The following is a 26,824-nucleotide window of genomic DNA, read 5'->3' on the forward strand; positions in this document are numbered from 1 at the left end:
AAATCAGAGAGTCTTATAATGGGGGACTTTAATTTCCCAGATATTGACTGGAATTTGTGGGTTGGTCACTCGCACACTAGCAAGGCTTTTGTGGATTTATTGGATGATTGTTTTCTACATCAGCATGTTCGTGAGGCAACAAGAGGGAGCAATACTCTTGATCTGATTATCAGTAGTGATTCTTCATGCATTAAGAACCTGCAGATAAATGAACCACTAGGTGGCAGTGATCACAGTGTGTTGAAGTGGGATTTACTCAAGGAGGTAACTACCATCAGAGGTAAAGGGAAGGGTTTTTGTTTTCGTAAAGGCGACTATGATGGTCTGAGACAGTATTTAAATTCTATACAGTGGGACCAACTGATGATGTTACCAACAGCAAACTCAAAATGGGAAGCATTCAAGGAACTAATCTTGGAGGCTACCAGGCTTTACATACCAACTAAGAAATATTGTTCAAGGTTTAGGCCTAAATGGTTGTCAGATGAACTAATGAGACATGTGGCAGAGAAGAAAAATGCATGGGATACATACAAATTAATGGGTGACATGGAAGCCTATGATAGATATAAGTTGGTCTGTAACCAAGTCACAAAGGAGATTAGGCAGGCAAAGGCAGACTATGAAAAATCCTTGGCAAAGGATGCAAAGAAAAACAGAAAAGAGTTCTTTACATACTTGAACTCGAAAAGGAAAGGGATGAATCAGATTGGTCCACTGGATATTGATGGTTCAACAGTTGAGGATCCTGCTCAGGTGGCTAACAATCTAAACGAGTATTTTGCATCTACATTCACGCATGAGGAGTTATTCAGGAAGGAGAATGATGTAGGTAAAGTAAACATTGGCAGTGAGCTGGATGATTTTGTAATAACTGAGAGGAAAGTGGAGGAGAGATTGTTGAGGATAAACATAAAAAAGGCACCTGGGGTGGATGGGATCTATCCAGTTATATTAAAGGAGGCAGCAAAGGAAGTAAGCAAACCCTTAGCCATAATTATGAGAGCTTCCTTGGACTCAGGGGAGGTACCTATGGACTGGAGATGTGCAAATGTGACCCCAATTCACAAAGGAGGTTCAAAGGCTGACACAAGTAATTATAGACCTGTTAGTTTAACTTCTGTTCCAGGTAAATTAATGGAGGCACTGGTTAAAGAAGCACTGCAGGATCATCTAGACAAGAATTCAGTTATAGCTCAGACGCAGCATGGTTTTGTTAAGGGCAGGTCTTGCCTGACCAATTTGATTGGATACTATGATGTAGTCACAAAAGAACTGGATGCAGGGAATAACTTTGATATTATATATTTGGATCTTAGAAAGGCTTTTGATACTGTTGCACATGGAAGACTGCTGCACAAATTGGAGCAGTGTGGCATTGGAGGCAAATTGCTGCTATGGATAAGGGGATGGTTGAGTGGCAGAAGACAGAGAGTGGTAATCAATGGACACTGCTCAACGTGGACTAATGTTATTAGTGGAGTTCCTCAAGGTTCAGTGTTGGGTCCGTTGTTGTTTTCGGTGTTTATGAATGATATTGATGATGGGATATCAAGTTTAATGTCCAAGTTTGCAGATGATACAAAGGTTGGCAGGGTCGTTAAGGACAATACTGACGCTATGCTGCTGCAACAGGATCTGGACAGGTTGAACAGATGGGCTGAGAGGTGGCAAATGAGGTTTAACATCGACAAATGTAAAGTGCTGCATATGGGAAACAGTAACCCCAGAGCAACGTATCAACTCTGCGGTACTACACTGACAGTGTTGGAGAATGAAAAGGACCTGGGGTAATTGTGCAGGCAGATATGAAGTTCTCTGAGCAGTGCAGACGAGCTGCAAGAGTAGCCCATGGTGTCTTGTCAATGATATACAGGAATTTTTCTAGCAGGGATAAGGAGGTGATTATTCCCTTGTATAAGGCAATGGTAAGGCCACATCTTGAGTACTGTATACAGGTCTGGAGGCCTCATTTCAAGAAGGATGTAGAGCTGCTGGAACGGGTACCGAGAAGGGCAACAAGATTAGTAAATGGAACAAAGGGTTGCTCTTACGAAGAAAGGCTTAAGTTTTGCAAATTACAGAGTCTGGAGACTAGGCACCGGCGAGGTGATCTGATAGAGGTGTATAAGGCTTTGAATGGTTTGAGCATGCTCAATGCCAATGGGATTCTTCATCTTTCTCAGAATAATCACCTCAGAGGGCATAAATTCAAATTGAGGAAGGACGGATGTCGGATAGATGTGCGGAAATTTGCCTTTGGCCAGCGGGTGGTTGGTTGGTGGAACCGACTTCCATCACTGGTTGTTGAAGTTGATAGCCTAAACAAATTTAAAGCTCAACTGGACAGGTATTTCGAACGAACGGAGGGGTGAAATGGGAGTGGGTTTTTTTTTTTTTTTTTTTTTTTTTTTTGGCTGATGCTGAATAAGCTTGCTTTCTTGCATCATATGCCTCTGCTAATGCTAATGCTAATGCTAATCACAATAAGTGGTGTAGTAGTATTAGCTATACAATTCAGGGAAGCTAGAGGAATCAGCTATGCAATTCAAAGAAGCCTGTGAATTCTCCAAAACCATTGAGCTTAACTACCCATGGGGACAACTTATTTTAACTGGCCAAAGTAAAATTTCCTACAGTCTAGTCTATAGTTCTCCTCCTTTAGTTTTAATTTATGCTTCCTGGTTCTTGTATCATTTAACACCATGAAATTTCCTCATCATTCATTTTACTGTCCCATTTCAGAACCTTATAAATATCATAAACCTTATTGAAGCCAGGGAGGTAGTAATTATACGAGATTCCTTATTAAATGGAATCTTGTATTTGTTGTTTTGTTGTAAAAGTTAAAGAAACCATTGTGAAAGAAAATTCAATATGGCCTTAAATGAAAGAGTTCTTTGATTTCTTAGCAGCAGTCGAATATTTTCAACATGTGCATTGTAAGACCCATAATCGCAAATTATTACTCTGAAGACTAATTTCACATGTTTTTCTGATGCTTCCTTATTAGGAGCTACACTGATATTATATAATTATTAGGAGCATAATTAAATGAAATCTTGTATTTGTTGTTTTTTTTGTAAAAGTAAAAGAAACCATTGGGCATTTAAGAAAATGCAATATGAAGTTATTATGAGTCATCCAATCTGGTATTTTGGTACATGCTAACATGTTGAACAACAGCCTTTATATCTTAAATATCAGTATTTATACCTTGAATGTAAGCTAGGAAGGAAATTCCCAAGTTACTTTCCTCAAGTCATTCATAAAATTACTAAACAGTAATGGACCTAAGCTCAATAAAATTAAATTTATATATAATTAGTTATCAGGATTAATAGTAAAAGCATAATTTAATAGGACTGAAGGAAATGTTTTCAGTAGTTTTAATTTTGTTTATAATATTTTGATTTTCAGACTCTGTATTGCATTATGGGATGCAACATAGCAATCACAGCTTATATTCACTATTTAACAGGTAAGAAAATAAGATTATCCTGATTAAAATGGTCATTTTATATCAATGATAAATACATTATTATACTTTTTATTTATAAACGCCAAGTGTATGCACTGCTTCCAAATTGTATTTTTCTATATGCACTATTTCTCTATTTAATTTCATTTATCAAAAAAGCATAAGTTCACCCCTCCGATAGGTGAAGAATGTAATACGCATCATTTACAGATAACTTTTACTGCATTGTACAATCATCTTCAATAGAAGTTGAAGACAACCACTCACCACTTGACTGTTTCAGTTTTGGGTCAGATGAATGCTTCCATAACCCATGAATTCAAGGCACTGCATTTGGAGAGTAATAATCCCAGAATACAGTCTGACATGAAATTCTCTCAGCAATGCAAACAAGATGCTAGAATAGCTAATGGAATTCTGTCATTTTATTCTGTTAGTGATATATACAGGAACTTTGCCAGCAGGGACAAAGAAGTGATTATCCCATTGTATAAGGCAGTGTTTAGGCCACATCTGGAATACTACATACTGCATAACCTCCTTTTAAAAAGTTTCTAGATCTGTTGGAAAGAGTGCAGAGGTCAGCAACAATATTTGTTAAGGACACAATAGCATATTCTTGCCAAAAAAAGATTGGGGTTCTGTAAATTGCAGTCTTTGGAAACTGGGCACCTGCTTGGTGACTTAATTGAAGTGAATATGGCTTTAAAAGGTTAAGTAAATTAAATTCTGATGGCATCTTTATTCTTTATCAGATAAAATACATAAGATGGCAATAATCGAAAGTGGAAGAGGATGGCTATAGAATACGTATGTTGGAATTTGTGTTCAGCCAAAGAGTAATCAAATGCTGGAATAAACTTCCACCTAGTATTGTTGGAGGTGGGTATTTTTGAACAAATTTAAGGAAAGTTTGGACAAATTATTGGATGGAATGCAGTTTTTAGATTTAGTTGGATTTTAAATTATTATTATTATTATTGTTGTTGTTGCTCTTATATTATTTCTCCCTGATTGGGGGATTCCACTCCATGATGGGTACCTGCTACCAAGTACACAGGGTGGTTGTAATGTCTGGTGTTACTGTTGGTCGAGGAAATCTCTGACAATCCTACAGGTGTTCAGGATTGTGACTTTCTGGAGTTCCTTGTAGGTGTTCTCTGGGAGACCTATCGCTGCTAGGCTGCTATGTAGAGTCTTTGGTACCATACCGGTGATTGACACGATGATTGGGATGGTTGATACTTCTTGCATATGCCACATCTCCTTGATCTCATGTCTCAGGTTTGTGTACTTCCTAATTTTTTCCTCATGGGTTTTCTGGATATTGCTAGTGTTTGGCACCGCTATGTCAATCAGGTAGGTAGCCTTTTCCATCTTGTCCAGAAGGGTTATGTCCGGTCTGTTGTGCAGGTTGTTGTTGTTGTTATTTAAGAGCATTAGCAACTAAGGCCATACTGCTCTGGGGATATGAGGTGGTCATTCCTTGATCTTTCCGCATCCTCCGTATTTGGTGGCTCACGGGCTCGAACCCCGGTCTAATCAAGAAGCATGTGCTACACACTGCTGCTCCTGCCCACCTGGCTACCGAGGTGCCCTGTTGTGCGGGATGGTCTTGTCCGTTAATATGGCGCAGTCCCAGTACAGCTTGTGGGTTCAGGTCTCTAGTACTGCCTGGGGTTCGTACTTGTAGAATGGTACACTTTCTTTGGTCAACTGATATTTCCTCGCTGGCTTCTGGTGTATTATCCTGGCTACCTGGTCGTGTCTATGAGTGTACTCAGTCTGAGTGATCACCTTGCACCCTGCAGTGATGTGTTGGATCTTTTCTGAGGCCAGGTGGCATCGTCGGCATGTGTCATCTGACATTCCAGGCTCCTTTGCGATGTATTTTCTATAGTTTCTGGGGTTGATTACCTGGTCTTGGATGGCCAGCATGCATTGGAAGCAGTGTTATCGATGTGATCTTGATGGAGGTCATTATAGTGTCTGCCATGGAGTGTCTTCTTTGCCCATCTTTCTAACTTCGTTTCTTGTACTGTCTGGGCGGGACGGGTTTCTTTGTTTAGATTGAATGGGGTATACCACTTATCTATATTCCTTATGGCCTGGTGGAGTGGTGCTGTGTTGTCCTCGAAGTAATCCTTCAGGTTAACTATCGCTGTTTTCTGTTATTCTATCAAACCCCTTCCTCCCTCTTTCCGAGGTATTGTTATTCTCTCCACTGCTGACTTCGGGTAGTGTTGGCGACTCTTGGTCATCATTGTCCTTGTCTTTCGCGTGATATCTTCTAGCTCGGTGTTAGTCCAATCTATGACCCCAAATGTGTATGTTAGTACTGGAGCTGCATAGGTGTTTATGGCTTTAACTGTATTCCCTCCATTCAATTTTGCTTTCAGCAGGCTTCTGAGTCTCTGATGATATTTTTCGGTCAGGCAATTCTTGATTTCCTTGTGCTCTAACTGCTCAGCTGCATCATTCTTAGGTATTTGTAGGTCTCTCCTTCTGTCATAGCTTCGATCTCTTTACCAGTCTGGTAGTTTCAGCCAACTAATTTTCCCTGGTGCAGTGTGTGGGTCTTGCATTTTTCTAGACCAAATTCCATCCTGATGTCCTTGCTGAATTTTTTGGTAATCCGGAGTAGTTGCTGGAGTTACTTCTCAGTTCCCACATAGAGCTTGATGTCATCCATGTACAACAGGTGGTTGAGGGTGTATACAGGTTCTTTCTTCCTTCTTTGAGGTTATATCCATACTTGCTGCCGTTGAGCTTGGTGGATAGTGGGTTGAGTGCTAGACAGAACCATAGTGGGCTCAGAGCATCTCCCTGAAAGATTCCTCTTCTAATGGGAATTGGCCTAGTTGTGATGTTCTCGCCCTTAATGGTGATACTCCATTTCACCATTGTTGCTCCTAGGAAGTTTGTCACTATCGGATTGACCTTGTAGATCTTCGGGGTTTCTATTAGCCAACTATGAGGTACGGAGTCGAAGGCCTTGCGGTAATCGATGTAGGCCGTGTATAGGTTGTGGTGCTTCTTGAAGGCTTGCTCCATAACTGCGGCATCTATGGTTATTTTTTCCTTGCATCCTTTGCTCCTCCGCTTGCATCCTTTCTGCTGTTCGGCCATTATGTTCTGACTCTCCAAGTGGTCTGATATCATCTTATTATAGGTCCTTATTATTATTATTATTATTATTATTATTATTATTATTTGCTATATGGTGCAAGGAAGCCTGAGGCTTATGCTGCACCAGCCAAATAAAAAAAAAAAATTTCTGAATTACCCTGAGAGAGAGAGAGAGAGAGAGAGAGAGAGTCAGAAGTAGAATGGAATCACCGCTCAGGACCTTGGGTGTGCCAAGCCCATACTCACCAGATGTGAGCCCCTGGGGTTAATGATTTGATTCATATTGGTCAAATTTGACTTATTTATTGCTCAGGGCTGCTTTTTATCTACAAGAAATGTGGTCCAGCCATTGGCATGAATGTTTGTAAATTACTCTATATTACTATATCGTTTATCTACAGTATGTAGATAAATGAACATAGAAATACTTCACATTTGGTTTTTGCCATGAGATACAGTGGATTCTGGTTATTTGGGCCACCGGTTAATCGGGGCAGCTGTTTATTTGGAGAAAATCTTAAAAAATAGAAACCAATTGAGAAAATAGCCAGGGTTTACTTTGCTTAATTGGGACAGCATGCTGTTTAATCAGGGCAGGAGACTGCAGTACCGGAGATTACCCTACGATTGTCTCCAATGGTACCACATGGTTCAGTCGAAATTCTGGAGGTCACAACCATAAAACAATAAAAAGAATTAGCAGTGACCTGTTTATCGGGCTTTTCTGTTAGTGAAATCTATCATAAATGGACAGTAAGCTCGATCTTACTGAATTTGTGATAATACCGACAGCTGGAATTCTGTGGGTTATTATGGTGAAATGTGTTTACACTTCCATGAAATCTTTAATCATATAAAAAAATTAATTTTCAGATCTTCTCTTCATTCCTATTTTTAAAGCTTTCTAACTCGTTACTCTGTTCTCACTTGCGCATATCGTGTTACTTGCAATTTGTGTGTGTGTGTGTGCTTTGTTCTTTGTTATTGATTGCTTATCTTTTTACTGTTTTAAATTTTAACCCCCACCGACAAATGTCAGTGAACAGAAATGTCAACTAGTTTGTATGTAAATATTACAGTACGTATTAATTATTCCGATTATCACGTATATTCTTCTGATTTTCACATATCATTTAATTTTTTAATTGGTAAGGTAAGGTAATAAAGGTTAAATTTGTGCTTAATATATCTTTACTTTTATAGCCTGTGGATAATATTGCTCCTATTTTCTCTAATTAGAATCGCTGTTTAATAGAATTAAAATTCAATTCACAAACGTGATCACAATGACCGGCGCTTACTACACATCGTATAGTGAATGGTACTTTACTATGGTGAGTTCGTCGTAGTGTGATTTGATTGTACAGTGAACTAATTGTAAAGGGGGGGGTACGTTGTATTTTTAACTATTTACGTTAACTTCGGATAATTGGGGCAGCCGCTTAATCGGGCCAAAATGTACTAGTCCCAATGTGTCCCAAATAACCGGAATGGACTGTATTGCCTAACAAAAGCAGAGCTCGAACCTTTTCAATTAATGTTAATATAAATTTATGTTTTCATGTTTAATCATGAAATTATATTATTAATGCAATTATAGAAATATTAAGCATAATTACGGTGTAGCATTAAAATGAGCAGATCTTCTGGAGTCCAGTAGGGAGCATCTGATCAATACAGTTGCAGTAAATACCCTAATGGCCATTCTAAAAGGCCACTGGATGCTCATTTAAATCAGCAACTCAAAGCTAATCTTTCAATATGCCCACCTGTATAGTTTTCAGTCATGCTCTATATGGTCCTCATTTCCCACAGTGCACCAGAACCAGTTCTCCTAAAAGGCGCCTCCGTAGCCAGGTGGGAAGGAGCAGCAGTGCATAGCACATGCTTCTTGATTAGACCGGGGTTCGAGCCCGTCACCACCAAATACGGAGGATGTGGAAAGGTCAGGGAATGACCACCACATATCCCGGAGCAGTATGGCCTTAGTTGCTAATGCTCCTAAAAACCAAATAACTAACTAACTACCTAACTAACTAACCAGTTCTCAAAAACTGAGCTGACTGCTGAGATGGATCAGAGTGTTGGCCAAGAAGGTTTTTCACAATCTCTAGAGTGATTCTGCACTCCACATTTGAATTCCTGCCACAGAAACAGCTCATAATAAACAGAAATATTCTTATTCTTACACAACTTGTTATTTGTGAACTTCATCCCAGGAGGTCATTAGAGATGTCAGAGTATCCCCCCCTCACACACGCAAACATATCATCAACAAAAAATACAGAACATGGTAATCTTATTTATCTCTTCTGTCTACAAGAAGGTGGCAACATTTTTGAAAATTTTCAACAAAATATAGGTGTAGTATCTCCATAGCTGAGTGGTCAGGAGCAGGAGTGCAGTAGCACACACACTCTTTGAGTAGACCAGGGTTTAAGCCTCTGACTGTGAAATATGGTTGATCTGCCTACCCACACTCGACCAGCATGGCAGATTATGGTCCATTTCCCTCAACATGACTTCTTGAGGAGGCCTCCATACTGCAGCTATTGATAATGGCTGCATATTTATTTTATTATTTTATAGGTGTAGTGTCATTTGAAACTTAAAGATACCATGCACTGATTAAAAGAACGAATGGGCAATATGAAGATGTGCAGAAAGAAAATATTCTCAGTTTGCACATGAAAGACATCGCATTTTTGCTTCAGAGTAATCTCATATCTATAGCAAACTTTTGAGAGTAAGCAGAAATGTTTTAATACATACGAACTGAATTAGTATGAATCAGTGAAACCATGCAACCAATACAGTAACATTGCAATACCCTGGCAGGATGTGCAGAAAAGCCCAGATAATGGGAATGTATGCGGTAACAATCATCAAATCAACGTGATCCCTATGTGGACTGTTAACCAATAATTGGAACTAATCCGGAACATGAGGGGGGATAACCATATTTGGATAACTCCAAAACAATTTTCTCCTGAAAATTACAGCTTCAAGTCCAGTGTTAGTAAGCATCTTCTTAGAAGAGAGTCCTTGGGCATCAGGATTAAACATAATAACAAAATATTGCTTCTACTGACTTCAAATAGTTTATTAAAATAAGCAATGATACAGAATTAGTAATTAAAAATAAATAAAATTAAAGTATGTACAAGAATTTAAAATCACATTCGTTATGTATGATAAAATAAAATGTGATTATATATAATTAAAATATAAGATGAAACAACTAAATAAAAGTGCTAAAATATACATACATTATACAGGTAAAGCTTGTATAACATGGTAGTTTGGTTCCTACAAAATCTTATGTAATGCAAAACCATGTTATATGGGACTAAGAACCAGTACCAAAAAGGGGGGGGGGGGGAGTTACATTCCAAAAGCTAACAAAAATACACCATTTTTTTATAACTATCAGAAACTTTAATTTTTATAGTAGTAATAACTTAATATTTTAACTTTATTTTTATAATAGTAGTAACTTAAATAGTAATAACTGAACAAACATCTTATTTTACAAACTGTGATACTTATATGTGAGATAATGTGTGCTCATTTAATTTTCTTCCTCTTCATCACTGCTAGGCACATTCTCTTCTGCAGCATCTAGATTTCGTGTATCTTCTGCTCAGTGCTGGATTAAGGCACGGGCTAGCAGGTCCCTTGCCCGTGGTGCCATTCTTTAAGGGATGCCAAATTTTTACAAATCATGAAAAAAAAAAAAAAAAAATATATATATATATATATATATATATCCTTAGTAAAGGGGGGGGGGGAAATCTTTCTGCCCAGTATGCAAAAATTTGTTGATCCGGCACTGCTTGTGCTCTCTTTATAAGTCACAAATTGCACGCTTTGAAGTCACAATTTTTTATTGTCTCAAACAAGCACAAGTTCAGTACCACAGAACCTAACCCAGGAATCTCTCAACAAAATACAGTGGACCCGCGCTTTAAAGATATAAAGCACAAATTTAACTTTATTACCTTACCAATTAACAAAGTTAAATGATACATGAAAATCGGAAAAATATTTTCCAGATAGAAAATTAAAATAAATTTGCTCTTAAGTACATAGCTTAATTAATACATACTGTAATATGTACATACAAACTAATTGATATTTCTGTTCACTGATTTTTTTTTTTTTGGTTGAAAATTTAAAACAGTAAAAATGATAAGCAATTAATAACAAAGAACACAGCATGCACAAGTGAGATATGGAGTAAGGAGTTTCTGAAAATTTATTTACGTTTTTTATATGATTGAATATTTCATGGAAGGGGAAACACATTTCACTATAATAATGTGAAAACCTACAGAATTCCAGCTATCTGTACTATAGCAAATGCAAGAAGGTCGAGCTTACTACCCATTTATTACATTAACAGAAAAGACCAATAAACCGGAAACTGCACATTGTTTTATGGTAGTGACCTCCAGAAATGTGTTTTAGAAACATATCACGAAGACGATAACAACTAGCGAGTCAACATCAAGGATTCACAAAAAGGAATGGAAACGTTGGAAATTACATCTAATATAATAGCAGGGTTTTCCCAGCACAAAAGCTCAAAAATACTGTCTTACGAGATTTCCCGCAATTCTCAAATCGTGTTATATAAGTATTAGCATTAGAATTAGTAGAGGCATTTGATGCAAGAAAGCAAGCTTATGCAGCATTAGTCAAAAAAAAAAAAAAAAAAACCACTTCCACTTCACCCCTTTGTTCATTCGAAATACCTGTCCAGCTGAGTCTTAAATTTATTTAGGCTATCAACTTCCACAAGGGATGGAAGTCTATTCCAACAACCAACTACCCGCTGGCTAAAGGCAAATTTCCGCACATCTATTCTACATCTGTCTTTCCTCAGTTTGAATTTATGTCCTCTCAGGTGATTATTCTGAGCAAGAGGAAGAATCCCATCAGCATTGCGCATGCTCAAACCATTCAAGGCTTTATACACCTCTATCAGATCACCTCGCCGGTGCCTAGTCTCCAGACACTGTAATTTGCAAAACCTAAGCCTTTCTTCATAAGAGCAACCCTTTGTTCCATTCACTAATCTTGTTGCCCTTCTCTGTACTTGTTCCAGCAGTACATCCTTCTTGAAATGAGGCCTCCAGACCTGTATAAAGTACTCAAGGTGTGGATTGACCATTGCCTTATACAAGGGAATAATCACCTCCTTATCCCTGCTAGAAAAATTCCTGTATATCATTGACAAGACACCATGAGCTACTCTTGCAGCCCGCCTGCACTGCTCAGAGAACTTCATATCTGCCTGCACAATTACCCCCAGGTCCTTTTCATTCTCTACCACTGTCAGTGTAGTACCACAGAGTTGATACGTTGCTCTGGGGTTGCTGTTTCCCATATGTAGTACTTCACATTTGTCAATGTTAAACTTCCTTTGCCACCTCTCAGCCTATCTGCTCAACCTTTCCAGATCCTGTTGCAGCAGCATAGCATCAGTAGTGTCCTTAACAACCCTGCCAACCTTTGTATCGTCTGCAAACTTGGGCATTAAGCCTAATATACCATCATCAATATTATTTATAAATACAGAAAACAATAATGGACCCAACACTGAACCCTGAGGGACTCCACTAATAACATTAGTCCACGATGAGCAGTGTCCATTGATTAACACTCTCTGTCTTCTCCCCCTCAACCACCCCTTTATCCATAGCCGCAATTTGCCTCCAATGCCACACTGCTCCAATTTGTGCAGCAGTCTTCCATGTGCAACAGTATCAAAAGCCTTTCAAAGATCCAAGTATATAATATCAAAGTTATTCCCTGCATCCAGTTCTTTTGTGACTGCATCATAGTATCCAATCAAATTGGTCAGTCAAGACTTTCACTTAACAAAACCATGCTGTGTCCGAGCTATAACTGAAGTCTTGTCTAGATGATCCTGCAGCGCTTCTTTAACCAGTGCCTCCATTAATTTTCCTGGAATAGAAGTTAAACTCACAGGTCTATAATTACTTGTGTCAGCCGTCGATCCTCCTTTGTGAATTGGGGTCACATTTGTACATCTCCAGTCTATGTGTACCTCCCCTGAGTCCAAGGAAGCTCTCATAATTCTGGCAAAGGGTTTGCTTACTTCCTTTGCTGCCTCCTTTAATATAACTGGATAGATCCCATTCACCCCAGATGCCTTTCTTGAGTTTATCTTCAACAATTTCTCCTCCACTTTATTCTCAGTTATTACAAGATTATCTAGCTTACTGCCGGAGTTGAATACACCTCTGGCATTCCCCTTGCTGAATAACTCCTCATGTGTGAATGTCAATGCAAAATATTCATTTAGTTTGTTAGCTACCTGAGCAGGATCATCAACAGTTGAACCATCGATATCAAGTGGACCAATCTGATTCATCCCCTTCCTTCTAGAGTTCATAAGTAAAGAACTCTTTGCTGTTTTTCTTTGCATCCTTTGCCAAAGATTTCTTGTAATCTGCCTTCGCCTGCCTAACCTCCTTTGTACCTTGGTTACAGATCAACTTATATCTATCATAGGCTTCTGTGTCACATGTTAATTTATATGTATCCCATGCATTTTTCTTCTCTGCCATATGTCTCATTAGTTCATCTGACATCCATTTAGGCCTAAACCTTGAACAATGTTTCTTAGTTGGTATGTAAAGCCTAGTAGCTTCCAAGATAAGTTCTTTGAATGCTTCCCATTTTGAATTTTCTGTTGGTAACATCATCAGTTGGTCCCACTGTATAAAATTTAAATACTGTCTCAGACCATCGTAGTCGCCTTTATGAAAGCAAAAACCCTTCCCTTTACCCTTGATGGTAGTTACCTCTTTGTGTAAATCCCACTTCAGCACACTGTGATCACTGCCACCTAGTGGTTCCTTTATCTGCAGATTCTTAATGCATGAAGAATCACTACTGACGATACAAAGGTTGGCAGGGTTGTCAAGGACACTACTGACACTATGCTGCTGCAACAGGATCTGGAAAGGTTGAACAGATGGGCTGAGAGGTATCAAATGAAGTTTAATATTGACAAATGTAAAGTACTACATATGGGAAACAGCAACCCCAGAGCAACGTATCAACTCTGTGGTACTACACTGACAGTGGTAGAGAATCGGTTTCTGTGGCCATAATGCACCTCCATAGGTTTTTGCAGTACTCTGATCCAAGCCCTAGGTGGGATTCGAACCCCGTGACCTTTGGGTTGCCAGGCAGGTACTTTACCCACCCGGCTAGCCCAGTCAGCAAAGAGCACGTGCTACTGCACTCTCAGTTCTGACCACTTGGCATCATCAGGCCTGGGGAGGGGAATGCCAGAAATTTTTTTATCAAACTCTAATAGGGAGCCACAGGATTTTGTAATAACTGAGAGCAAAGTGGAATAGAAATTGTTGAAATTAAACATATGAAAAGCACCTTGGGTGGATGGGATCAAAAAACCAGTTATATTAAAGGAGGCAGCAAAGGAAGTAAGCAAACCTTTAGCCATTATTATAAGACCATCTCTGGATTTAGAGGAGGTCCCCATGGGCTGGAGATATGCATCCTTAATTTAGAAAGCGGGATCAAAATGTGACACAAGTAATTACAGACCTGTTTTTTCCGTTCCAGGGAAAGTAATGAAGTCACTGTTTAAAGAAGCATTGCAGGATCATCTAGGCAAGACTGGAGTTATAGTTTAAACACAGCATGGGTTTGTTAAGGGGGAAGTCTTGTCTGACCAATTTGATTGGATACTATGATGTAGTTACAAAGGAACTGGATGGATACAAAAAATAATTTTTATATCTTATACTTGGATTTCAGGAAAGCTTTTGATACCGTTGCACATAAAAGACTGCTGTACAAATTGAAACAGCATCGCATTAAGGGCAAGCTGCTGCTATGGATAAAGGGATGATTGAGTGGGAGACAACATAGTGTAGTAATCAATGAACACTTCTCTTTGTGGACTAATGTTATTAGTGAAGGTCCCAGAGTTCTGAGTTGGGCCCATTGTTGTTTTCTGATTTTATCAATGTTATTGATGAAGGTATATCAGGCTTAATGTCCAAGTTTGCAGATCATAGAAAAGTTAGTAGGGTTGTTAATGACGGTACTCTACTGCACCAGGATGACAAGTTGGGTAGATGGGCTGAGAGGTGGCAACTGAAGTTTAACATTGACAAATGCAAAGTACTGCATATGGGCAGCAGTAACTCCAGAGTAACATACCAACTGTGTGTTACTACACTCACGGTAATGGAGAATGAAAAAGACATAGGAGGTTATTGTGCAGTCAGATATGAAGTTTTCTGAGCAGTGCAGGCAGGCTGGCAGAACAGCCCATGGTGTTTTGTCAATGATATACAGGAATTTTTTTAGCAGGGATGAGGAGGTGATTATGCAGTGCTCAAGGCCACACCTTGAGTACTGCATACAGGTATGGAGGCTGCATTTTAGAAAGGATTTAGAGCTTTTGGAATGAGTACAGAGAATGGCAACGAGATTGATGAGAGGAACAAAGGGTTGCTCTTACCAAGAAAGGCTTTAGTCCTACGAATTGCACCATTTCCAGACTAGGCACCTGCGTGGAGATCTGATTGAGGTGTTTAAAGCCTTGAATGGATTGAGCAAGCTGAATGTTAATGGCATTCTTCCACTTACTGTTCAAGTAAGTGGAAGAATAAATTCAAGTTGAGGTAGTATGGCTGCAGGATAGGTGTGTAAAAGTTTCCCTTCAGCCAGTGAGTTGTTATTTATTGGAACAGGTTTCCATCTGTTGTTATGGAAGTGGATGGGTTGAATAAATTAAGGGAAGAAGTAGACAAATTCTTGGAGGGTCATTCTGATGACACTTTTTTCTGCTATTCCTATTATGTGGGCATTACATTACTTAATTTAATACAGCCACTCCTCATCTTACGTAATACTCTACTTAACGGAAATATGACTTTACGTAAGTTTTTGCCAGCTGGTGCAAACTTAAAAAAATCATGGAAACATATTTTGCATCCCTTAGGAATAAATAGAGAAATCCCAATAACGCATTTGTTTTGTTTTTTTTTGGTAATTCGTTCCAAGATCTTGGAAGTTAATTTTTTTGCTATACTAAGTTATTTATCTCTCTAAAAGGTTATTTTTATAATGGAAATTGTACTACACTTTCTTCGTTATCATATGTTCTGTTATAAGAATCAATTTTGAATGCCTTTGTGATATTTTTCTAAAACACATCTGGAAGTCACTACCATAAAACAACAAAAACAATTTCCACTTTCCAGTTTATTGGCCTTTTCTGTTAGTGCAATCTATTATAAACGGGAGTAAACTCGATCTTATTGCCTTTGCGCTAATACCGATAACTGGAATTCTGTAGGTTTCTACGTTACAGTATTATGTCGAAATGAGTTTCCCTTCACTGAAATCTTCAATCATATAAAAAACATAAATAAATTTTCGGAATCTTCTCTTCATTCCTATTTATTAGTCCCTTTCCCTTCACCATTAGGTGAAGGGAAAGGGACTAATGGAAAGTGCAAGAGGTGGCAGTGCTAGGAAACCAAACAAAATTGATTAGAAATGAAGATGAAAATGATTAAGAAGTAAGAAGCAGGGCAAAGTTTGTCATCTATTGCATGGGAATTAAGTCTCGCTGCTTCAACAGTGAATGCTATTTCAAAGGAGAGTGCGTGTGTAAAAGAACATGTTAAAGGATCAATGCATTTAAGATCAACAGTGATCACAAAACAGCTTTCAGGTGCTATATCGAAGATGGAAAAGCTATTAATAACATGGATGGAAAATCAGATTCAGAAGCAAGTGCCCCTGAGTCCAATGACTATTCAAGCAAAAGCAAGAAGTATTTATGGAAATATTAAGGATAAGTATGGCGAACCCCAAGCCAAGTTCGTGGCAAGCAACAGGTGGTTTAATGGGTTCAAGCATCGCGCTGGTTTCCAAAACATTAAAGTATGCTGTGAAGTTGCCAGTGCCGATTCTGCAGTTTCAGAGAAATTTTGTGATGTGTTGGAAAAAATCCCTTCAAAATCTCCACAACTCTCAACTTCCGCAGCGGCATACTTTCGGCAGGAGAGTTAATTCTGGCAACAATGCTCGAAAGGTAAAACTTGCTGACATTATGCCTGTCTCCTCTCTCTTTTTGTAATTTTATAATTTTGAAATTTTAGTAATTTTGTACACTTTTGTAATTTTTTCTGCACGAGACAAAAAAATTCAATAAATAATACTATTTACACGTTCGTCGAACATTTCTTTTTTGCTTCAATCAAATTCGCAAGTGCTACATAAGCATTTAGGGAAATTCTGACGCATAAAATTCCGACTTATGTAGAGTCGGGGAGTGGCTATATGTATTTCAAATCTATCAAATTTATTAACTACTCCTAACATTAGCCTTTTCATGCCTTTTACCTTCTTTTGTAACTCAGACACATCCCATATGGTTGCATATGACAGTGCTTTCCATTTAGGATATTCAGTTTTGTATGTTATATTAGTTCTAACTCTCTGTACAACTGTTTGGTAGTTCCTCATTACTATTCAAATTTGTATTCAAAGTATATGCAAAAAATCTTCAATGTTGTATTGTATGGTCCAAACTAAGAAATAAAAGTGACATAAATATGTAGTAGTAGTAGTGGCATGTGATGCAAGAAAGCAAGTGTATAAGCTTATGCAGCATCAGCCAAAAAAAAAAAAAAAAAATCACACCATTCCCTCCAAATTGCCTGTTCAGTTCCTCCTTAAATTTATTCAACCTATCAACTTCCACAACGACAGATGGAAGTTTGTTCCAGCAATTAACCACCCGCTGGCTAAAGGCAAATTTCCGCACATCTATTCTACCTCTGTCCTTTCTTAATTTGAATTTATGCCCCCTTAGGTTCGTAATCTGAAAAAGTGGAAGGATCCCATCAGATTTCAGCGTGCTCAACCCATTCAAGGCCTTATACACCTCAATCAGATCACCGCGCAGGTACCTAGTCTCCAACCACTGCGATTTGCAGAATTTAAGCCTCTCTTGGTAAGAGAATCCCTTCATTCCCCTCACCAATCTTGTTGCCCTTCTTTGTACACGCTCAAACAAATCTACATCCTTCCTAAAATGAGGCCTCCAGACCTGTATGCAGTACTCAAGGCGTGGCCTGACCATTGCCTTATACAGAGGGACAATAACTCCTTTTCCCTTCTAGCAAAATTCCTATATATCATTGACAAAACCCCATGACCTGCCCTGGCAGCCTGTCTGCATTTCTCAGAAAACTTCATATCTGACTGCACAATTACTCCCAAGTCTTTTTCATTTTTTACCACCTTAAGTGTAGTACCACACATTTGGTAAGTTTCTCCGGGGTTACTTCTACCCATATGCAGTACTTTGCATTTCTCAAGGTTAAACTTCAGTTGCCACTTCTTAGACCATCTGCCCAAATTATCTATATCCTGTTGCAGTAGCACACTGCCATTGCTGTCATTAACAACCCTGCCAACCTTTGTATCATCTGTAAACTTCGACATTAAGCCTGATATACCTTCATCAATATCATTTATAAATATACAAAACAACAGTGGACCTAACACCGAACCCTGTGGGACCACACTAATAACATTAGTCCACGAAGAGCAGCACCCATTGATTACAGGGCGCCTCTGTAGCCAGGTGGGAAGGAGCAGCAGTGCGTAGCATACGCTTCTTGATTAGACCGGGGTTCGAGCCCATCACCACCAAATACGGAGGATGCGGAAAGGTCAAGGAATGACCACCGCATATCCCGGAGCAATATGGCTTTAGTTGCTAATGCTCCTAAAAACCAAATAACAAACAAACAATAACCCATTGATTACCACCCTCTGTATTCTCCCACTTAACCATCCTTTTATCCATTGTAGCAACTTACCCTTAATACCGTTCTGCTCCAATTTGTACAATAATCTTCCATGTGCAACAGTGTCAAAAGCTTTCCTGAAATCCAAATATATGATATCAAAATTATTTTTTGCATCCAGTTCCTTTGTAACCACATCATAATAGCCTATCAAATTTGTCAGACAAGACTTTCCCTTAACAAACCCATACTGTGTCTGAATTATTGCTGCAGTCTTGTCTAGATGATCCTGAAATGCATCTTTAACCAGTGACTCCATTATTTTACCCGGAACAGAAGTTAAACTAACTGGTCTCTTATTACTCGTGTCATCCTTCGATCCCCTTTGTGAATTGGGGATACATTTGCACATCTCCAGTCCGTGGGAACCTCCCCTGAGTCCAAGGATGCTCTCATAATTATGGCTAAGGGTTGGCTTAGTTGCTTTGCCGCCTCCTTTAATATACTGGATAGATCCCATCCACCCCAGGTGCTTTTCTTATGTTTAACTTCAACAATTTCTCCTCCACTTTGCTGTTGGTTATTACAAAATCATTAAGTATCCCGCTACAATTTGATAACCTTCTGCCATTTTCAAACCTTAATAATTCCTCATGTGTGTGAATGTAGATGCAAAATACTCATTCAGTTTGTTTGCTATCTGAGCAGGATCATCAACGGTTGAACCATTGATGTCAAGTGGACCGATCAGATTCATCCCCTTCCTTTTAGAGTTTATATAAGTAAAGAAATCCTTGCTGTTTTTCTTAGAATCTTAGAAGGATTTCTCATAATCTGCCTTCGCCTGCCTAACCTCCTTTGTGACCTGATTACAGACTAGCTGATACCTGCCATAGGCTTCTGAGTCACTTGATAATTTATATGCATCCCATGCATTGTTCTTCTCTGTTACGAGTCTCATTAGTTCATTTGATAACCATTTAGGCCTAAACCCTGAACAATATTTCTTAATAGGTATGAAACTTCTAGTAGCATCCATGATTAATTCCTTGAATGCTTCCCACTTAGAATTTACTGTTGATAACATCGTCAGTTGATCCCACTGTACAGAATTTAAAAACTGTACAGAATTTAAGATGTGTCCAATTTTAAATGGTTTTGGAGTTATGGTTGGTTTTGGAGTTAATTTTAAAAAATGGCTATGCAGTTACAAATAGCAAAAAATTATAAAATAGTAAAAAATATATAAATAAGAATAAGCCAACATGAACCTAGTATGAATAAAAATTTTACTAGGTGCATACACAGAGTGGCAAAAAAGTAATAAGATTGAATTTAAAAATATATGTTTAATACCAGTATTGTTCTGTGAGAGAGCACTAGAGAAAGCATAGAATTTTGACCTTGGAGTGCTACTTGCCTAGACCAGTTGACCTTGAGTTGCTTTTTTGTATGGACATGGAGCAACACCAATTTTTGCATAAAGCTGGGGAAAAGTCCCATTTAACTCACTTGTTAGCATTATCAGTGTATCAGTTTATTAGCAAGTGACCACTGATACACTGAGAATGCTAGCAAGTGAGTTAAATGTGAATAGGGAATCGATAAGGTCCATAATTACCACAGACTTGAGAAAAAGAAAAATTTGCACAAAGTTTGCCCCACACTTTGCATGATGAGGAAAAACTCTGACAATTGGATGCTTGCAAACGTTTTGTTCCAAACAGCCAATAGTAAACTTGGATTCCTAAACAATATTATTACTTGGGGACAAGAGTTTCTTTTGAAATTGAGATTGAAAGGATTCTGATTTGATATTGTTTGTGACATTCAGAAGAATGTGATAGCAGAACTAAATACACTGGAATCAAATATGCTGTAATAAGCATATTTGATTCCTTGGAGACAATAAGGAAAATATGAAAATATTTTCCTTATATGAGTATCGTTCTGCAAGAGAGCACTAGAGAAAGCATAGAATTTGGACCTTGGAGTTCTACTTACCTAGACCTTGAGTTGCGTTTTTGTACGGACATGCAGCAACATCAGTTTTTGCGTAAAGCATGGCATAAAGCTTTATTTGAATTCATTCTCATTACTTTTTTCTCCCACACTGTGTGTCTGCTTATTCTTTAGTTTTTATTATTTTTTTTATCATTCACAGCTCCATAGCTATTTTTTTTAAATTCCAACAGCTTTGAAACCTTCAGAATTGAACACATGCTTACATGACTCTTTTTATTATTTTAGAATCCAGAATATATCCCAGGGCTTTTTTGCACATACTTTTGAAATACTCTGTATAAACCGAGAAGTTATTTGGAAGGAATATCATCTTTGAAAATCCTCATTTTCTGTCTCTCCTAAAATCAATATTTTATTTTCTTTGATAATAAAATATATAAATTTTTGCAAATATCATCAGATGATTATCTCCCTATAACAAAAGCCTTAATGTTTTACTAATTAGATATACTTGGGACACCTGGCCCTCCATATTTGGTAGCAGATTCAAGAACAAATATTTCTGTTACCATCCAGTGGTCAAAAGCACCATATCATAATATTTCTTACTTAGTTCAGTGGAGGTATGATTTTCCACCTAGTGCCTGGGAATATTATAATGCTGAATATCCTCTACAGAAAAACCAACTCCAAGTGGTAGGGCTTCATCCTTATACAAAATACAAGGTAAGCTTGAAATGATTTACATTTGTACTAAAATTGATACTAAAATTTGTTCAAATATTGAGTTATAATAAAATTTGTACAAATGTTGAATTATACTAAAATTTATAAAAATGTTGAATTATACTAAAATTTATACAAATATTGTTATGTTAAATTAAATCTGCCTATTTTGGAGCAAATTACATTAGATGATTGAAGTAAATGGGAAGGAAACTCTTGAGAGTGAACAAAATTTTTCAATAAACTAGATGGTTTTATTTGTATTAGCATATAATAGAAAATATTAGGGATAAGAAAATTCTGGACTTAATCATTACTCATGAATCAGAAGACATCAATGGGCCCACAGTGCAAGAACCATTAGCAGGAAGTGATCATGCAGTTGTTAGTTGGAAGACCAATAAAGATGTTAAAAGCAAACATATAGGTATTAATTTCAGGAAATGGGAATGTGATGCATCTATCAACTGGGCAGATTACAGAGGGAAGGTAAATACATTAGAATTATGGAATACCTTTAAAGTAATAATCACAGAAGCCGGGAACACATATATACCATTAAGAAAATTTAGCATGAAAAGGATGACAAGATGGGTGAATATGGAATTAAAAGTAAAAAAGCACCTGGAGTAGATGGAATCTACAATTAAAATTAAGAGAGGCAGCAAAAGAAGTAAGCAAACCTTTAGCCATGATTATGAGAGTATCCTTGGAGGTCCCTGTGGACTAGAAATTTGCAAATGTATCCCCAGTTCAAAGGGAGTCAAAGGGTGACATGAATATAGAATAGAATCTTTAATTGCAATAATTGAATAATTACAGAACTGTTAGTTTGACTTCTTTTCAAGGGAAAATAATGGAGTGACTGGTTAAAGAAGTATGGCAGGATCATCCAGACAGGAACGCAGTAATTAATACTGCAGTCACAGCATTGATTTGGGGTGATCTTGTCTGACCAATCTGATTGGATACTATGACACAGTAATAAAGGAACTGGATGTAAAAGGACATCCAGATCCTTTATTATCCAGTTCCAGTAATTTTTACATTATATATATATATATATATACTTAGATTTCAAAAGCTTTTGATACTGTTGCACACTTTTTGAACTAATGTTATTAGTGGAGCCCTCCCAGGACCGAGTGCTGGGCCCATTGATATTTTCCATATTTATTAATGATATTGATGAAGGCATATCAGGCTTAATGTCTAAATTTGAAGATGATATGAAAGTTGGTTAATCACAGTAATCACGGTATGGTACTGCAACAAGATGTAGACAAATTAGGTAGATGAGCTGAGCAGTGGCAATTGAAGTTTAATATTGACAAATGCAAGATACGCCGTGTGGGAAGTAGTAATCCCAGATCAGTGTGCCAACTGTGTGGTTCCACACCGAGGATAGTGGAGAATGAAAAGGATGTGGGGTAATTGTGCATTCAGACATGAAGTTCTCTGATTAGCACAGATGGGCTGCTAGGACAGCTGGTGGTTTTGTCCATGATATATGGGAATTTTGCCAGCAGGGATAAGGAGGTGATTTTTCTGCTGTATAAGGCAATGGCCAGGCCACATCTTGAGTAGATCTGGAAGCATCATTTGCAGAAGGATGTGGATCTGCTGGAGCAGGCACAGAGAAGAGCAACAAGATTAGTGAAGAGAACAGAAGGGTGCTCTTACCCGGAAAGGTTTCAGTTTTGAAAGCTGTAGAATCTAGAGACTAGGCACTTGCTGGTTGATCTGATTGAGGTGTTTAAGGCTTTGAATGGAATGAGTAAGCTCAATACTGATGGTATCCTTCTTGTTGCTCACATAACACACATGAGGGGTCATAAATTTAAATTGAGGAAGAATGGTTGTAGGATAGATGTGTGAAAATTTGCTTTCAGCCAGTGGTTAATCGATTATTGGAACAAACTTCCATCTGGTACTGTGGAAGTGAGTAGTTTGAACAAATTTAAGGAGGAACTTTACAAATTATTAGAGGGGTCAGTCAGATGATGTGGATAGCATTATTTTTTGGCTTATGTTGTATAAGTTTGCTTCCTTGAATCATTTGCCATTACTAATACAAAAACCAATGAGCATAAATTAAACTATTGGGGTGGGAAACTGACTTCCTCATTGGTTTGGTTGAGAATCTGGTGAAATTTGAAGAAAAACTTATGGCAGTGGGAAGAATATGATAAAAGGGATACAGTTGTATAGATAAAGATTTTTAATTTTATTTATTTTTATATTTATGTTTTGGTTGATACAGCAAAAACCTAGCTTCCTTGTATCTTATGCCCAATACTCGTACTAATATGAGTACAGGCCATAGGTTGCAAGGAATGAATACTTCCCTGACAAAATAGTGAAGTTCCTTGATATCAGCCACCATGCAGTGTAGGAAATTAAAAAAAGGCAAACAACTTCATTTTTACTGTTTTGTCAGGAAATTATTGCTGGAGATCATCTGCATTGATTGTTTGATGAGAGATGCAAGTCTTGAACAGGCTGCCATATCTGTATCTCATCTTTTAAATAAATCACAGTTACTCTTTTACAGATGTCATTTGTTTATTGTCCTACTTTCCATAATAATTCAGGAAATTATTTGTTACAAAATTAAGAGTAAATTTTCGGAGACATCAATTTTAAGATATAAACTATTAAAATAGCATTAGTATCCAAAACTTAAATTTTGGTGGGACATTTAAGTGATTTCATTAATATTTAATATTTTCTTGATGTAGTTCAGGATAGCTTGGATTCTTTTGCCCTATTATAGTCCATTACTTTCAGATGAAAGTATAATTATATCAACGCTACCTTATGGAGGTAAGATTTTAATAAAATTCAAATATGCTATTTCCTTAATAATAAATATTATCTAATATATTAGGTAAAAGATGATACCTGGTTGTTTCCTAATGAATCAACAAGAAATAAGGAGACACTAATTAAACCAGATTAATAATTTTTAAAATGAATTTATTGTGCTAAGAGAATGCAGGATAAATCAACTTCTCACAATACATCATTGTTATTAAAGGTTCAAGATATAACATTAAGGTGTAGATACAAATGCGCACTGCATATTTTGTTTTTATCATCTGGTGTTTCTTATAAGCATTTTTAAAAAAAATAACAAAACAGTAAAAAATAAAAAGGCAATAAATACATTATAAATTTAGAAACATTTTAGTGGGGGGAGAGAGGGGGATCACAGGTCTCTTCACTGCATTCATATCATTATTACTTATTTTTCCACTGATCTATTAAGACCACTTTTTCTTTAATTATGACCTTGTAATAGGTATCAAATAGTGAATGTGAAGTATTCCATATATTTTTGGCTGCTGTTATGCCATCATCCATTTTGGTGTACACTGTACATCATTAGCATTAGTAGAGGCATGAGGCATATGATGCAAGAAAGCAAAAAAAAAAAAAAAAAAAAAAAAAAAGAAAGCCATCTATTCACTCCAAAAAAGTTTGTCCACTTCTTCTTTGAATTTACTTAAGCTATCAATTTCCACGGCAGACAGAAATTTGTACCAGCAATCAACTACCTACTGGCCAAAGACAAATTTCTGCACATCTATTTGACAATCGGCTTTCCTCAATTTGAATCTGTGCTCCTCAGGTTCGTAATCTGAGCAAGAGGAAGAAGTCCATTAGCATTGAGCCTGCTGAATCCATTCAAGACCCTATACACCTGAATCAGATCACCTCACAGGTGCCTAGTCTCCAGATGCTGAAATTTGCAGAACTTAAAACTTTTCTTCATAAGAGCACCCCTTTGTTCTCCTCACCATTCTTGTTGCCCTTCTTTGTACTCGTTCTAGCAACTCTAGATCTTTCGTAAAATGAGGCTTCCAGATCTGTATGCAGTACTCAAGGTGTGGCCTGACTATTGCCTTATACAAGGTATAATCACCTCCTTATACAAGGGGATATTCATCATGTTTGGGAAAAGAAGGCAAGAAATACTTTAAAAGGGTGCACTTCATAATTTTATTATTTGTTCTGACACTATATGAGATAATAAGAACAATAATAGCTTTAGTAAAGCAGTATTGTTATATTATGGTATTAATTTGTGATTATTATATTTACTAAACTGTTATCAGTTTAGTAAATATAATAATCACAAATTAATAAATATTTGCTTATTATGTTAATCACAGAAAAAATGTGAAATATGTGTTATATTTTAATTGTTATTAAAATCCAGGAAGAAATAAGTATGGTGGAGGTAAAGAAAGCCCACACGAGAAGCATGCAAAAGTTCGATAAATTTACCGGTAAAAGTACTTTGCCATAATGGCATTTGTATTGTTGCTCGCTCAGTAAACATACAGTGGGTGTTATTGGTCAGGAATAGAAATTGAATCCCATGGGAGATTGAAACCCTCCCGAAGTGGAGGGAATAACCTGACCTCTTTTTTCTTTAGAATCACTGTTGGACTAATGGATAAATTGTTTATTAAGAAAAAAAAAGGCAAAAGTAAAGGAAGCCCACACGAGAAGCATGGCAAATTTCTAAAAAGTTTACTGGTGAAACTACGCGTTACGAACATTTTTTTATGACGCCAGAATTTCCAATATGACTCTGTTCGTGATTCAGTTAATTCAATTAGTGATTCTAAAGAAAAAAGGTCAGGTTATCCCCCTCCACTTTGGGAGGGTTTCAAGCTCCCGTGGGATTCAGCTGCTACTCCAGATCAATAACACCCACCATCTGTTTACCGAGCGAGCAACAATACAAATGCCGTTATGGCAAAATACTTTTACCGGTAAATTTCATTGAACTTTTGCATGCTTCTTGTGTGGGCTTTCTTTACCTTAGCCATAAGGACATTATGAAAGTGATTTGCAATATATGTTGCTATTTGTTTAATTTATTTAGTATTTAATTTATTAAATGATAGAGCATGAAATACATATTATACTTTAATTTTATTAAAATCCAGAAAGAAAGTAGTAAATTACATTATGAAAAGTTGAATTATGTGCAGTGAAGTGAAAACAATTACTTTTATATATTATCACTTAATTATTAATTAACTGGCAACAAGTTAATTATTTATTTTTCACTTCTGTTAATCACAGAAAATGAAAATTCAGTGGTAAGTGATAATTAATTAAAAAATGCAATGCATCTGAAAGGTAACACACTCAGAACATTGCCTGATTTTTTTTTCAATAATAATAATAATAATGGAGCTGTTTTGAAATTTAAATTGGGAGGATTACAGTCCATTAGATCCAGTAATTGCAATGTAATTATATAAATATACACAGTGAAACCTCTATAAGACCACCTCCTCATTGAGACCACCTTTACAAAAGACCAGTATTTCTTAGAATGGTTTTAATTTTGTGTCCTGTGTATTAAAACTGTATTCTCTAAGGTGACCGCTCTGACTAACCACAACTGTTAATCCTGTTGTTTGGCAGTTAGTGTATTTCATAGATTTCTAGGAATTTGTAATTCTCTAAGATGACAATTGTCTTACCGGACTGCGACCTTGTTAATCTTGTTGTTTGGCAGCCAGTGTTTTTCACTGATTTCTATGAATCTGGAGTTTCTGAAGTAACTATGAATATTGCTACCAAATAGGTATTTAATTCAATTATTTCTGATTTATTCATCTTCAAATAGAGATGTGAAGACAGAAAAAAGCAA

The 26,824-nt window shown here is 37.2% G+C and overlaps 1 protein-coding gene across 1 annotated transcript in view; it reads left to right on the plus strand.

The window, feature by feature from the left end:
- The window catches only part of LOC150091323 (proto-oncogene tyrosine-protein kinase ROS-like), a 712,204-nt gene that overhangs the window by 9,284 nt on the left and 676,096 nt on the right, over nucleotides 1–26,824 (plus strand). The window contains exons 2-4 of the mRNA XM_090389969.1: nucleotides 3,421–3,481; nucleotides 20,924–21,144; nucleotides 23,886–23,970. Of these exons, the coding sequence (XP_090246095.1) occupies nucleotides 3,421–3,481; nucleotides 20,924–21,144; nucleotides 23,886–23,970 (367 nt within the window). The remainder of the gene's footprint in view (nucleotides 1–3,420; nucleotides 3,482–20,923; nucleotides 21,145–23,885; nucleotides 23,971–26,824) is intronic.

Source organism: Mastigoproctus giganteus, chromosome 1 (genome assembly GCF_048544385.1).
Source record: "Mastigoproctus giganteus isolate SK-2022 chromosome 1, ASM4854438v1, whole genome shotgun sequence".
Lineage (NCBI taxonomy): Eukaryota > Metazoa > Arthropoda > Arachnida > Uropygi > Thelyphonidae > Mastigoproctus > Mastigoproctus giganteus.